General features: G+C 40.6%; 1 protein-coding gene across 10 annotated transcripts in view; it reads left to right on the top strand.

The window, feature by feature from the left end:
- rnf180a (ring finger protein 180a) overlaps window positions 1-14926 on the top strand; it is a 216935-nt gene that overhangs the window by 52761 nt on the left and 149248 nt on the right. For all 10 annotated transcript variants that reach the window (XM_072496955.1, XM_072496956.1, XM_072496954.1 and 7 more), the window contains one exon: window positions 4955-6013. In XM_072496955.1, coding sequence (XP_072353056.1) covers window positions 4955-6013 — 1059 coding nt within the window. The remainder of the gene's footprint in view (window positions 1-4954; window positions 6014-14926) is intronic.

The raw sequence follows: 14926 nt of genomic DNA, 5'->3' as shown, positions 1-14926 counted from the left end.
GGCATCAGTTTTGGGACGGGGGGACCTATACCGTTGGGATGGTCTCCACCTGAACTGAGCTGGGACCAGTGTTCTGGCGAAAAGGGTAAATAGGGTGGTCAATAGGACTTTAAACTAGAGATTGGGGGGGGGAAGGGAAAGTCAGGGAACCAAGAGGTGAAGTAATCAGTGCGAAGCGTAGCTGCTTAGGAATACAAAAAAGCACGAAAAGACAGAACTCAGGAGAGGTTACAATAGTCCCCATCCTACAAAATATGACGGTGTATGGAAAGGCTCAGTAAACCAAGGTCCACCACACTAAGAAAACAAAAAGGGACGGTCAATAGGGAATTAAAGGTGCTATATTTAAATGCGCGCAGTGTACGGAACAAGGTAGATGAGCTTGTGGCCCAGATTGTGACTGGCAGGTATGATGTGGTCGGCATCACAGAGACGTGGTTGCAGGGGGTTCATTTAACTGGCATTTAAACATCCAGGGATTCGCAACCTATCGAAAAGACAGAGAGGTGGGCCGAGGGGGTGGGGTTGCCTTGTTAATTAGGAATGAAATTAAATCAATAGCACTAAACGACATAGGGTCAGATGATGTGGAGTCTGTGTGGGTAGAGTTGAGGAACCACAAAGGAAAAAAAAACATAATGGGAGTTAAGTACAGGCCTCCTAACAGTGGTCAGGATCAGGGGCACAAAATGCACCACGAAATAGAAAGTGCATGTCAGAAAGGCAAGGTCACCGTGATCATGGGGGACTTCAATATGCAGGTGGACTGGGTAAATAATGCTGCCAGTGGACCTAAGGAAAGGAAATTCATTGAATGTTTACAGGAGGGCTTTTTGGAACAGCTTGTGATGGAGCCCACGAGGGAACAGGCCATTCTGGACTTAGTGTTATGTAATGAGCCAGACGTGATTAAAGATCTTAAAGTAAGGGAACACTTAGGAAGCAGTGATCATAATATGGTAGAATTCAATCTCCAATTTGAAAGAAAGTAAGGTAGAATCAGATGTAAAGGTGTTACAGTTAAATAAAGGTAACTACAGGGGCATGAGTGAGGAACTGACGAAAACCGACTGGGAGCAGAGCCTAGTGGGAAAGACAGTAGAATAGCAATGGCAGGAGTTTCTGGGAGTAATTGAGGACACAGTACAGAGGTTCATCCCAAAGAAAAGAAAGGTTATCAGAGGGGGGATTAGGCAGCCATGGCTGACAAAGGAAGTTAGGGAATGCATCAAAGCAAAAGAGAAAGCCTATAATGTGGCAAAGAGTAGTGGGAAGTCAGAAGATTGGGAAGGCTGCAAAAACAAACCGAGGATAACAAAGAGAGAAATAAGGAAAGAGGATCAATTATGAAGGTAGGCTAGCCAGTAACATTAGGAATGATAGTAAAAGTTTCTTTAAAGACATTTAGAACAAACGGGAGGCAAAAGTAGACATTGGGCCGCTCCAAAATGACGCTGGTAATCTAGTGATGGGAGAGAAGGAAATAGCTGAGGAACTAAATAAGTACTTTGCGTCAGTCTTCACAGTAGAAGACATGAGTCATATCTCAACAATTCAGGAGAGTCGGGGCAGAGTTGAATATGGTAGCCATCACAAAGGAGAAAGTGCTAGAGAAACTAAGAGGCCTAAAAATTGATAAATCTCAGGGCCTAGATGGGCTGCATCCTAGAGTTCTAAAGGAGATAGCTGAAGAAATAGTGGCGGCGTTAGTTATGATCTTTCAAAAGTCACTGTAGTCCGGGAAAGTCCCAGAGGATTGGAAAATCGCTGTTGTAACCTCCCTGTTCAAGAAGGGAACAAGGAAAAAGATGGAAAATTATAGGCCAATTAGCCTAACCTCGGTTGTTGGCAAGATTCTAGAATCCATTGTTAAGGATGAGATTTCTAAATTCTTGGAAGTGCAGGGTCGGATTAGGACAAGTCAGCATGGATTTAGTAAGGGGAGGTCATGCCTGACAAACCTGTTAGAGTTCTTTGAAGAGATAACAAATAGGTTAGACCAAGGAGAGCCAATGGATGTTATCTATCTTGACTTCCAAAAGGCCTTTGATAAGGTGCCTCACGGGAGACTGCTGAGTAAAATAAGTGCCAATGGTATTCGAGGCAAGGTACTAACATGGATTGACGATTGGCTGTCAGGCAGAGAGTTGGGATAAAAGGTTCTTTTTCGGAATGGCAACCGATGACGAGTGGTGTCCCGCAGGGTTCAGTGTTGGGGCCACAGCTGTTCTCTTTATATATTAACGATCTAGATGACGGGACTGGGGGCATTCTGGCTAAGTTTGCCGATGATACAAAGATAGGTGGAGGGGCAGGTAGTATGGAGGAGGCTGCAGAAAGATTGAGACAATTTAGGAGAGTGGTCCAAGAAATGGCTGATGAAATTCAACGGAGGCAAGTGCGAGGTCTTGCACTTTGGAAAAAAGAATAGAGGCATGGACTAATTTCTAAACGGTGACAAAATTCATAATGCTGAAGTGCAAAGGGACTTGGGAGTCCTAGTCCAGAATTCTCTAAAGGTAAACTTGCAGGTTGAGTCTGTCATTAAGAAAGCAAATGCAATGTTGTCATTTATCTCAAGAGGCTTGGAATGTAAAAGCAGGGATGTACTTCTGAAGCATTATAAAGCATTAGTTAGGCCCCATTTAGAATACTGTGAGCAATTTTGGGCCCCACACCTCAGGAAGGACATACTGGCACTGGAGCGGGTCCAGCGGAGATTCACACGGATGATCCCAGGAATGGTAGGCCGAACATACGATGAACGCCTGAGGATCCTGGGATTATATTCATTGGAGTTTAGGAGAGATCTAATAGAAACTTACAAGATAATGAATGGCTTAGATAGGGTGGACGTAGGGAAGTTGTTTCCATTAGCAGGGGAGACTAGGACCCGGGGCACAGCCTTAGAATAAAAGGGAGTCACTTTAGAACAGCGATGAGGAGAAATTTCTTCAGCCTGAGAGTGGTGGGTCTGTGGAATTCATTGCCACAGAGGGCGGTGGAGGCCGGGATGTTGGGTGTCTTTAAGACAGAAGTTGATAAATTCTTGATTTCTCGAGGAATTAAGGGCTATGAAGAGAGAGCGGGTAAATGGAGTTTAAATCAGCCATGATTGAATGGTGGAGTGGACTCGATGGGCCGAATAGCCTTACATCCGCTCCTAGGTCTTATGGTCTTAATTGGACATTCTGAATTCTCCCTCTGTGTACCCGAACAAGTGCCGGAATGTGGCGACTAGGGGATTTTCACAGTAACTTCATTGCAGTGTTAATGTAAGCCTACTTGTGACAATAATAAAGATTATTATTATTAATTTTTCCATTTGTCTTGTAATCATTCTCCCTCCATAGCACAGTGTCAGAGGCCCCTTAATGACAATCGAGGGTTTAATTTGACTGTAAAGGTAATTTACAGACCATAGATTTTGGTATTTTGTTACATCAATATTGGGAATGTATTCTTTCCATTAGAGTGATACTACTTAGAACTTTCATCAGATTATTTAATTCCATGAAATTGACTTTAATGAGCAAGTCTTTACAAGATCAAGAATATGGTTGAGAATATAAACTTATGCAACACAATCTTTATTTCATTTGGGGAAGGATGCAAATTAGAATACTTTAACACAGGGACACAACACAAGAAATAGGAGCAGAGTCAACCATATGACTAATCGAACCTGCTCCACCATTCAGTATCATCATGACTGATCTTGAGCTTCATCTCCACTTCCCTGTTCACTCCCAATATCCTTTGATTCCCTGAAATGTATTCAGTGATGGAGCAGCCACGATGCTCTGGGGCAGAGAATTCCAAAGATTCACACTCCTTTGAAATGAAATGAAAAGAGAATGAAATGAAATAAAATTTGTTTATTGTCACAAGTAGGCTTCAGATGAAGTTACTGTGAAAAGCCCCTAGTCACCACATTCCAGCGCTTGTTCGGGGAGGCTGGTATGGGAATTGAACCGTGCTGCTAGCCTGCCTTGGTCTGCTTTCAAAGCCAGCGATTTAGCCCTGTGCTAAACCAGCCCCCAGTGAAATAGTTTCCCTTCATCTCAGTCCTAAATGAAAGCTGCCTTATCCAGAGACTGTTTTAGATTCCCTCACCAGTGGAAGCAATTTCTCAGCGTATGCCCTGCCAAGCCAATTCAGATTCTTGCACATTTCAATGAAATTGCCTCTCATTCTTCTAACCTCAAAGAGGAAATAGATACAGTTTGCTGAGCCTCTCATCACAGGGTAACCCCCTTATTGAAGGGACCAATTTAGTGAACCTTTGCTGTACCAAAGTACGTTTTGTGACAAATATCCACCCACTGATGAGGATGTAATTGGTGCCATTTTTAAATAAATAAGGATTGTTCTTCAGGTATAAAATGGATGGAACATAACAATATTTGCTTTGACCAATTAACAATGATTTTCAAACAGTGTAAGTGCGTTTTCTATCTGGAGCATGTATCCAGCATTTTAATTAATCTGTACTTTTGGGCTGTAAATCAATTGAGTTTTAGTATTTTGTAGGTTGGGAATTTTGTTTTCGGATCTTGTTGAAGGCTTATACTGCACATACTCTGCAGTGGCATGCATGTGAATATTTCTTTGTATTTATAAAGCCACTTCATTGTTAAATGCAGCATCATATAATTTTTTCATTTGACATGAAATAGTGTGGAATTTTCAGGCACTGCTGAATAATACCAGTATCACTAACAACATAATTTCTAAAGTCTGCTGCTACATTATGTATTGTAAAACAACACAATCTGCTACATCAGGTGTCTAGGCCTTACTGTTGTGTGGGCTTTTCTATGTTATGCTAGATTCTACATTACGCACAGAAAAGAAAAGCTGACCTTGTGAATTGTATGAAAGAGTTTATGTGGCCTATTTCCCGCTTTTTTTTGTTACAATGACCAGATTGTTGTCTATTTCTTTTCCATAGTCATGGTGGACAATTGGGAAGCTGAACTGCCTGCACTGTGGGGCCCGTCTGGGGGATTTTAACTTTGTCAGCAATGCTAAATGCCCTTGTGGGCAACCAGTGACTGTACATATTTGTAAGAGTCGTACTGACTATGAAACACCACATTTAATCAGAATCATTGAATCTACAAAGGTGAAATCTCTGCAGAAAGTGCAGTACTTGTATAAATTAGAAACTGTGGAGAACATGGAGCATGGGATAGAAAACATCATGTCCCACCACAGGCATAAAGAATTCTTACACCATTCAAGAAAGATGGATCGTGAAAGAATAACTGAAGCGCTTTGCCTCGAGGCAAGATCACACAGTCGAGAAACGGTAGAAGTTGACAACAATGAATTTAACTTCAAAGCAGCTTATCAGCAGCCATGCTCTTCTGCTTCACAGCCTCTGAGAGCCAGATGTGCAATGATGGGTTTTCATAAAAAGTCTCACAGTCTGGATTTTAGCAGCACAAACTCAAAGGATGCATCTGTTAGTTTTTCTGGAATACATGGTTTGTGCCCGCGATCTTCATCTTGTGGAATTATAATGCATCATATTGGTGAGATTGCTGGTCCCAGACCGTTTCCACTGGGAGAAGATGCTAACCTGCAGCTACCTGTATCTGAAGAATCCAGCAGTTCTGCCTATTCACGCCTCGACATTCGAGAGTCTGATTTTGTGTCATGCCCTCAAACATTCAATAATAGCCTCGTGGAAGAAGTGCAAGAGGATTTAGATCCTGGGCCATCTGTGCTAAGACACTGCAGGAACAAAGTTGCCAGTGTTTCTGGCACTGTCAGAGGTTGGTCACCTGACTCGAGTACTGAAGCAAGTGATACAGAGGAATGGGAGCAGGGACGTGGTGCAGGCACAAGCAATCCTTGTAACGATTCAGTCCCATGCGTTCCCTTATTCTCAGCTCTAGGTGAAAGAACACTGAGCAAAAGGCAGAGAAACAAACTTAAAAGTTTGAAAAGAAAACAACGGAGACGGGAGCGATGGTATCAGAGCAAGTTGAAGGAACAGAAACAGGTGAGTGCTTGAAAGTCTGAACCATCCTATAGTCATCCTGATAATGCTAATGCCAGGCGGAATATTAGCAAAAATAACTTATTTCTCAGTGAAAATAATAAATTGAATATTTGAAGAACATCACTTGCAACATAATTTTCATTTAAATTCTAAATTGAAAATTAAGTTATTCCTGGAAGGCAAAAGCTATATTTTGATGGTGATAATTTAAATTCACATTTTAAAAAGCAGTCATTAGGCAACATTTTATGTAAATTTAGTATTTGTTGCAATTACTGAAATTAATACAGTTTTTATTTCAAGCATGACATTTTAAAATACTCTGATGTTTAGTGCTGAATGTTAAGAGGGTATATACTGGAGTTGTGGGATATTTACAGCTGAAAATTCCAGTTGGGTGCAGCTAAAGCTCTGGTGCTATTTTGGCAGTGCAGGGAAAGAATGTGGAAAAAGTGCTCTGACTGCGAGTGTGTCTTTGGCCATTCCTGTAAAACTCCAGGAATTTTGAGTAGCTCGCCTCATATAGGCGAGTGGAAGTTGGGCCTGCTAAAAGCAGATATAGGTCCAAAGAAAACAGGAGAACTGAACCAATTAGAATAGAAGTCTGTTGTGAAGGTAAACCTATTTCTTCATGCAGTGGATTAAAGACTGGCCTCGATTTTCTTTGAGGTTGGTATTTTGGTGAGACTTTAATATAGCATTTAAATGTTAGAATGTGTATTTGTAATAGCAATTAAATGGGCAATGGTAGGATTTTGGTCCAGCAATATATTTCCAAACGAAGATGTGTGCAATAGGAGGAAGCTTGCTGCTTATGATGCACCTATTATAGAATCGCAGAAGGAGGCCATTGCCAGTCCAAGGACACCCAGGTGCCCTTTCTAATCCCACCTTCCTGTACTCAGTCCATAGCCCTGTATCTTACAACACTTAAGGTGCAGATCCAGGTGCTTTTAATTTAAAAGAGTTTAGGGTCTCTGCCTCCACCACCAACTCGGGCAGTGAATTCCAGATTCCCACTACCCTCTGCATGACAAAAGTTCTTCTTCATGTCACCTCTACACCATCTGCCACTTATCTTGATACCATGTCCTCTGGTTCTAGAATTCACCACCAAAGGAAACAATTTTATACTGACCACTCTATCTCTTCACCTCATAATTTTGTATAGCTCAATTAAGACACCCGGCAGCCGCCTTTGTTCCAAGGAAAATAACCCCAACCGATCCAATCTCTCCTCGTAGATATACTTTTCTAGCCCTGGCAACGTTATTGTAAACCTCTCCAGAGCAATTATGTCCTTCTGTAATGTGGTGACCAGAACTGCACACAATACTCTAATTATAACCTTACCAGTGTATTGCATAATTCCAACATTACATCCCTACTTCTATATTCTATACCTCTGCCAATGAAAGAGAGCATTCCATATGCTTTCTTTGCAAACTTGTCTACTTGAACTGCTGCCTTTGGGGACCTGTGTACTTGTACACCAAGATCTCTTACTTCATCTACCTCTCTTAGTATATTTCCATTTATTGTGTACTCCCCATAACTGCTCTACCTCCCTAACTATGTTAAATTCCATTTGCCACTTTACCGCCCACTCCATTAACCCATCTTTATAATTTTGGGAGATTATAGCTATCCTTTACACTGTTCACCACTCGGCCAATCTCTGTGTCGTCTGCAAATTTCCCAATCATGCTCCCCACGTTCACCTCCGAATCGTTAATATATAATGCAAACAGTAAGCCCTGTGGAACCACTTGAAACAACTTTCCAATTGCAAGGGCAGCCATCGACCATTACCCTTTGTTTTATGTTACGAAGCCAACATTTTATCCTTTTTGCCACATTGCCTTGTATCCCATGGGCTTTCACTTTCTTGACCAATCTGCCATGTGGTACTTTGCCAAACGCCTTGCTAAAATCCATGTACACCACATCCACTAACCATTATCAACCCTTCTTGTCATTTCTTGGCACTTCCTCAAAGAATTCAATCAAATTTGTGAGGCAAGACCTTCCTTTAACAAGTCCATGCTGACTATCCCTGACTAGTTCATGCCTTTCTATATGACAGTTAATCCTATCTCTCAAGATTAATTCTACTAATTTATTTGCCTATCGCCGACGTAAGACTAACTGGCCTACAATTGTTTGGCATTTCCTTCTATCCATTTTTTAAAAATGGAACCAATTTGCATTTCTCCTAACCTCTGGTATCTCCTCTGTATCTAGTGAGAATTGGAAAATCATCCTCCAAGCATCTGCTATCTCCTCCATGTCCTCCAGTAGCCTTGGAAACAATCCATCTAGCCCTGGCGACTGATCAACTGATTTTAACCCTTTGAGTACTCCCTCTCCAATATCCGCAGCGTTCCTCCTAGACTACTAAATCTGCATCATCCATTTGCATTGTTAACACACAATCAAAATATTCATTTAAAACCCTTCCCACAGCCTCTGCATCTACACACAAGTTCACTTCTTCTCTAAGTCCCACGTTTTCCTTAACTAACCTTTGACCATTAATATATTGGTAAAACATCTTTGGGTTTTCTTTAACTTTGCTTGCTAATCTTTTTTCATGCCCTCTCTTTGATGATTTCCTTATTGACTTCATCCCTGCACTTCCTATGTTCGTAAGGCTATCTGCAGTACACCTATCGTACACTTTCTTTTTCTGTTTGATCTGCCCCTATATTCCTCTAGACAACCAGTGGGTCTAATTTGGCAGCACCACTCTTATTTTTGGAGGGGACATGTCTACTTTATACATTTAGGAGCTCGCTTTTTACTGCTGTTATAGTTTTATGTGGTGATAATTGCTAATGAAACATGTTTGGTATGCTTTTACAGTGTATCTTTTAGATAATGCTTACTGCAGCTACAGTGTGCTGATGGTGCATGTTGAGTTCACGGACAATCTAATTTGTCCTGGATGGTGTTGAACTTCTCTGTTAATGTCGCTGTATTAACCAGGCAAACTCTCTTGATTTAAATCTGCTATGAAAGAGTCACTGAAACATTTACCAAAAAGTACATCTGATTTGTTCTTGTAGCCATGATATCAATACGACTGGTCTATTTAAACTTCTGGCCATTGTGACCCCCATAGATATTGATGGTGGGGTTGGATGGGTGGTGCTTGATTAGAGTGATGCCGTTGAAGGTCAGGGGAGTATGTTTGGATTTTTTGTAGTTTGGGATGATTGTAATGTCTAAACATGATACAAATACATGGCATACCAATTTTGCTCTCAATGCTTTATGCTGATATGTTGGGTTGGCTTTATAATTGTAATTATGAAATCATGTAATTAGCAATTAATACTGCAATTGAAACAGTTATTAACTGTTCTTTAGGCTCACTTACATGATCTCTTTCTTTCATTTCTTCTATTTGCCTGTCTTTGAAACTTTATGATCTGCCAAAGTAGAATTCATTGAGTCAATTTATGTAATTTAAGATTGGTTTTCTGATTGGATAAAATTGTGTTTTTCTATCTGTTTCTTTATCCAATTGTAAGAAGTGCTTGTTTAATCTGATTGAATTAATAGTGACAGGTTAAACCTCTCATCTCCTAGCTGATCACAAGAAATATGAGAAATGGGCAAACATTTCAACTGCTAATGGGAAATTCATCAAAACACATTTTTGTTAACAGCACATGGTGAGGTTATTAATGTTACATCTTGATATAATCTAAAATGAGATTGAAGATGTAATATGTAAAAATTGGCTCCCTAGCTGATAGGAAATGCATTGTTTGATCTCCATTGCTAAAACATCAGAAGCCAAATACTACTAACTAGACTACTGGGACTGCATGTCCATCACTCCCTTGCCAGCCTTTTTGGTGTCAATAAACACCTGCCTTTGTTGCTTTGCCTTCAGGTTTCCCTTACTAATTATCACAATTTTTGAAAGTTCTGAGATGATATCATAAAGGAATGCAACCTGGATGACTACTTGATGGCCTTTTGCATTCCACGTTTTCTCGTGTACTAAACTTCCAGTAGGATACTTAAGATGGGGTCTTAAATGCACAACATAACTGGTGGCAGTGAATCACAAATGATTCATATGTGGTCAAATTTAGGTACTCCTTGATAAACCAGCTACATTTAAAATGAGTGCCCCTCTTAAATCTCGGCTCCAATTTAGCATTTCAGTGTATTTAATTGTCCCCTCTAAAAGACAGCCCAGTGACTATTCCAGTTATTGTCTTTTTCTAGAAGGATATTGAATAGTGTATTGTTTAGAGTCCTTAAAATATGATTAGGTTTTCCATATTAATGAGCTTTGAAATTACATTTGAAAAAAGCCAAGAGGTAAGAGTTTCCACCTCGGGTGCAATCAGTGTTTTGGTTGCACCCAAAATTTCACCCTTTCTTCAGAAGTTTTTTTTCTTGAGTTTGAGTTTAAATTGATTTGCATAATTGTGAAAATAAAATCTGCTATTTATCAATCAGTGCAATCGAGCAATGCTTTAAAATATATTTGAAAAAATATTTGGAAAAAAAAAGTTTGATTAATACAGCTGATAATGAGACTCTCAAAAAAGGAAGTGACACTGTGATTGAAAACAATTACTTGTGAATAATCTGATTTTAAATGACTGAAAATTACTTTTAAAAAGAATCTAGAACCATTTTTCCAGTTGTATTAAAGTACAATAGTTAGTTTCTTCGTAAATTTAAATGCACATTTTCAAAGCTTTTTAAATGTGCATATTGTGCTCAAAAGAACAAGCATAATTTTTTGTGCTTTCATGAATGTCTACAGCAGCACGGTTTGATTCCCGTAACAGCCTCCCCGAACAGGCGCCGGAATGTGGCGACTAGGGGCTTTTCACAGTAACTTCATTTGAAGCCTACTTGTGACAATAAGCGATTTTCATTTCATTTCAAATGGAAATTCCCAATGTTGATTAATTCATCCTGGGAGCTTGGCCAGTTTAGTGGGCAGGGAAGGTGTCTAATGTTTTTAAATTAGCACAAAAGATTGTGGAAACTTCCATTTGCGCCAGACATAATTTGTGCTTTAAATTCTGCAATTCTTTTGATTGTGTTACGCAGATTTCAGGTGAATTGTGCCAAAAAATAGCACAACTGAGTGGAAATGTTACCTGAAATAAGTGGTAATAATTAAAAGCTTCATTCCCCATGTTCTCATCTCAGAACCTTCCCATCTTAAAGGATCTAGCAATTATCAAACTAAGTCAGTACATAATTACGGAGTTAGGTAGAGACGTTGACCGGAGTTTCAGCTCCAGATTACTGCATAGAGAACCCTGCTAAAAGGCAAATATGTTGGCAGCAGATAAGTACAAGATTGTGCTCCGGAGCTGAATAGTTTGCCAACTTTCCCAGACTTATACATCAAGAATATCCACTTGGAAAAATACTTGTGAAACTATACCTACGGGAGGTAAAGGGGAGGGGAAATAAGGATAACAGGAATTTTTAAAATAGCTTAAATTTCAATTAATCCTGAATAATTTTACGCTGCTTTCCCAGGCCTTGCATAAATCTATATAGTAAAGAGTTCTCATTGTAATAGTGACACTTCTGAACTATTGCACATTGAATGTTAATGGCACTTTGCTAAACTTCTAATACGCATTGCTGAAATACGTAAAACCATCTGACAAAAAAGTGCCTTCTGTAAGTATGTGGTAAGTTTAAGAAAGAAGCCAGGCTTTAATTGCGTGTTGATCCCTGCAGTGCTGTATACCGTTTTTGTACCATGTTCTGAAAAGCTGCAGAAATACTACTTTCAATGAAGGAAGAACGTACTGTGAGCCTTCCTACGCGCACCATTTGATTATATACCATGGAACTTATAATAATCGTAAATATAATGATAGCAACCAAACTAACATGGCATGCTGTAAGAAAGGATTCAAGGAAGCAGATTAATGCTGGCAATCTTGTATAAAACTCATATTTGGAATGCAGAGGCAGTATGAAAGAGAAGAAATGTACAGGTTTGAATTCTGTTTCAACTCCTCCTGTTCGTAGCATAACATGTGACTGTAAAAATTGCACTTGTGTGTAAACAGTATGATCCCACAGAACAGAAGAAATATTGGTCATGTTTTTGTTTCTGTGCTCTGAAACCTTTATACAGACTGTCATCTATGCGGCTATCATGCAACCAACATATCTTAGAGGCTTAAGGCTAATTTTTTTAATTGTCTGTTCTACTACATGGGAGTAATTATTGGGAATTTGGGCACTTTTTTTGTATTCTCATGAGTATCTGTCTATTACTTTAATAGACAAATTTGTCTAATTTGGGAAGGTGCCTAAATTCCAAATGTGTGTTGGTAGTATTAAAAATGACTAGCAAAAATTTATTGAATTATATTCTGCTACAAACTTGGGATGTATGCCAAAATGAAGCATTTTCCCATAGTATCAATTTGGTGTGTCTGTTTTAACTCGTGAGGTTTTTAAAAAAAAAAAAAGCAGCCATCAAGAATCATGTTCCCAACATAACTCAATACAAATGAGAGGATTTGCCTGTAGTTTATAAGGCAATTTGAAACAAGTTCATGATACATGATTTGCTCAAATATATGTATGACTCGCAATTACCTTGTTGGTCTCAGCTGATAATTATTCAAATTTAGCAAGCTAGTCAGTGGTTTTCAGAGATAAAGAGATCATGACTAACTGCACATCAACTCCATTCACCTACCTTTGCTCCATTGCCTTGCCACCCTTACCTATTTAAAAACCTGTATATTTGATTTGAAAGTTCTGGTTTCCCAGCATCCCAACCCTTTCTGAGGGGAGAATTCCAGATTTCTTCTACCCTTTGAAGTGCTTCCTGATCACATGCCTGAATGGATTCATTTTAATTTTAAGGCACCCTCCGATCTTGATTCCCCAACAAGAGAAAATAGGTTTTCCATATTTACTCTTTCAAATCCTTTTAACTTTTTTTATAAAATATGTTTATTAAGGCATTTATAAATAAACATCAAATATTAAAGTATTTATAAATAAACATCAAATAAAACTACAATCAGGATGAAAAAATAACCAACAGATAACAAACAGGAGAACACAGCATAACTCAATAAATAGCCAACAACGACAACCCGCCCTCCCTACCATACCCCCCACCCTCTCTGCCTGCATTCTTTCTTGTTAACCCTAATCCCCCCCTCTCCCCCTGCTGACTTAACTGGAAGAAGTCAATGAACGGTTTCCATCTCCGGGCGAACTGTTCCATCGATCCCCTGAAGGCAAATTTAATTTTCTCCAATCTAAGGAAATTCGGGAGATCGCTGACACATACCCCCCCCCCCCCCCCCCCAAGGTTTCGGAGGCTTCGAGTCCCTCCACTCCAACAGGATCCTCCGGGCTACCAGAGAGGCAAAGGCCAGAACATCTGTGCCTCTCAGCCTTTGGATTCTGGGTCTCCCGACACTCCAAACACTGCCAATTCTGGACTCGGAACCACCTTCACCCTCAGTACGTCAGACATCACGTCAGTGAACCCCTGCCAAAATCCCAGCAACTTTGGACAGGCCCAAAATATGTGAACATGATTTGTGGGCCTTCCCACGCACACCGCCACACCTATCCTCTACCAATTCAAAGAACCTGCTCATTCTGGCCACCATCATATGTGCCCTACGGACTACCTTAAATTGAATGAGAGTCAGCCTGGCACACGAGAAGGACCCAGTCACCCTCCTCATGACTTCCTGCCATAACCCAGTCTCCGGCTCTCCCCCCAGCACCACCTCCCACTTTCGCTTAACTACTCCTATCAGGGCACCCTCCCAGTCCATCAATTCCAAATATGTCTCTGACCCTTTGCCCTCTCCAATCCCTGCTCTCAACAGTACCTTGTCTGCAACCCCGGGTGCGGCAGATCAGGAAAGGATGGCACATGCTTTCTCACGTAGCTCCGCTACCGGTAAGTATCTGAACCCATTTCCACTGAGCAACTACTACTCCTCCACCAGTCCTTCCAAACTCGGGAAGCTACCCTCCAAGAACAAATCCCCAAACCCCTCTATCCCCACCCACCGCCAACCCTGAAAATGTCCATCCAGTTTCCCCGGAGCGAACAGATCGGGGCCCAAACCGAGGCCCCCTCAAGCCTCAAGTGCTGTCGCCACTGTCCCCACGCCCTCAGGGCCACCGCTACTACTGGGCTTGTGGAGTACCTGACCGGTGAGAACGGAACAGGCGCCATCAACAGCGCTCCCAAACTACCGTTTAACTTTTTAAACATGTCAATCAGATCACTCACTAATTTCCTACACTCCAGGGAATGCAAGTCAAGTTTATGCAACCTGTCCTTGTAGTTTAACCTTCTAAGTTCCTGTATCATTCTAATGAATCTGCATTGCATCCTCTTCAAGACCAGTATATCCATCCTGAGATGTGGTGCCCTAAACTGAATGCAGTACTCCAATGGGATTTGACGAAAACTCTTTAAGACTTGGGATTGCTTCTTCATTTTGTATTTGCACTCGCATCATTTGCAGTTTCACAACAGCGTGGATCTTATTCTTGCCCATTGTCTTGGCAACTAAACGCTGCCTCCATGTGAAGCTCCCTTTGCAGTTTCCATGTTTAGATTTTGAATTTGCATTCGGCGAAAGCAGACTAATCCAGCACTCTGACATTAAAATAAGTGGACAGCCTACCATAAAAGTGAGCTCAACTGAGAGCCCGAGACATCTAGACTTTTAAATGTTCCAGAACAATTACAGCACAGGGTGATACTTCGGGTATAATATGTCCATGTTTTGTGTTCCATCTCCCCTGTTAAATTATAATACTAATAATTAGCAAAGATGTAAAAATAGTCTCTCACCGCAGGGTCAGCTGCGGTGTGGGTAGCACTCTCACCTCTTGAGTCAGGAAATCATG

Source organism: Scyliorhinus torazame, chromosome 3 (genome assembly GCF_047496885.1).
Source record: "Scyliorhinus torazame isolate Kashiwa2021f chromosome 3, sScyTor2.1, whole genome shotgun sequence".
Classification (NCBI taxonomy): domain Eukaryota; kingdom Metazoa; phylum Chordata; class Chondrichthyes; order Carcharhiniformes; family Scyliorhinidae; genus Scyliorhinus; species Scyliorhinus torazame.
This window is presented reverse-complemented; position numbering and strand designations above follow the sequence as displayed.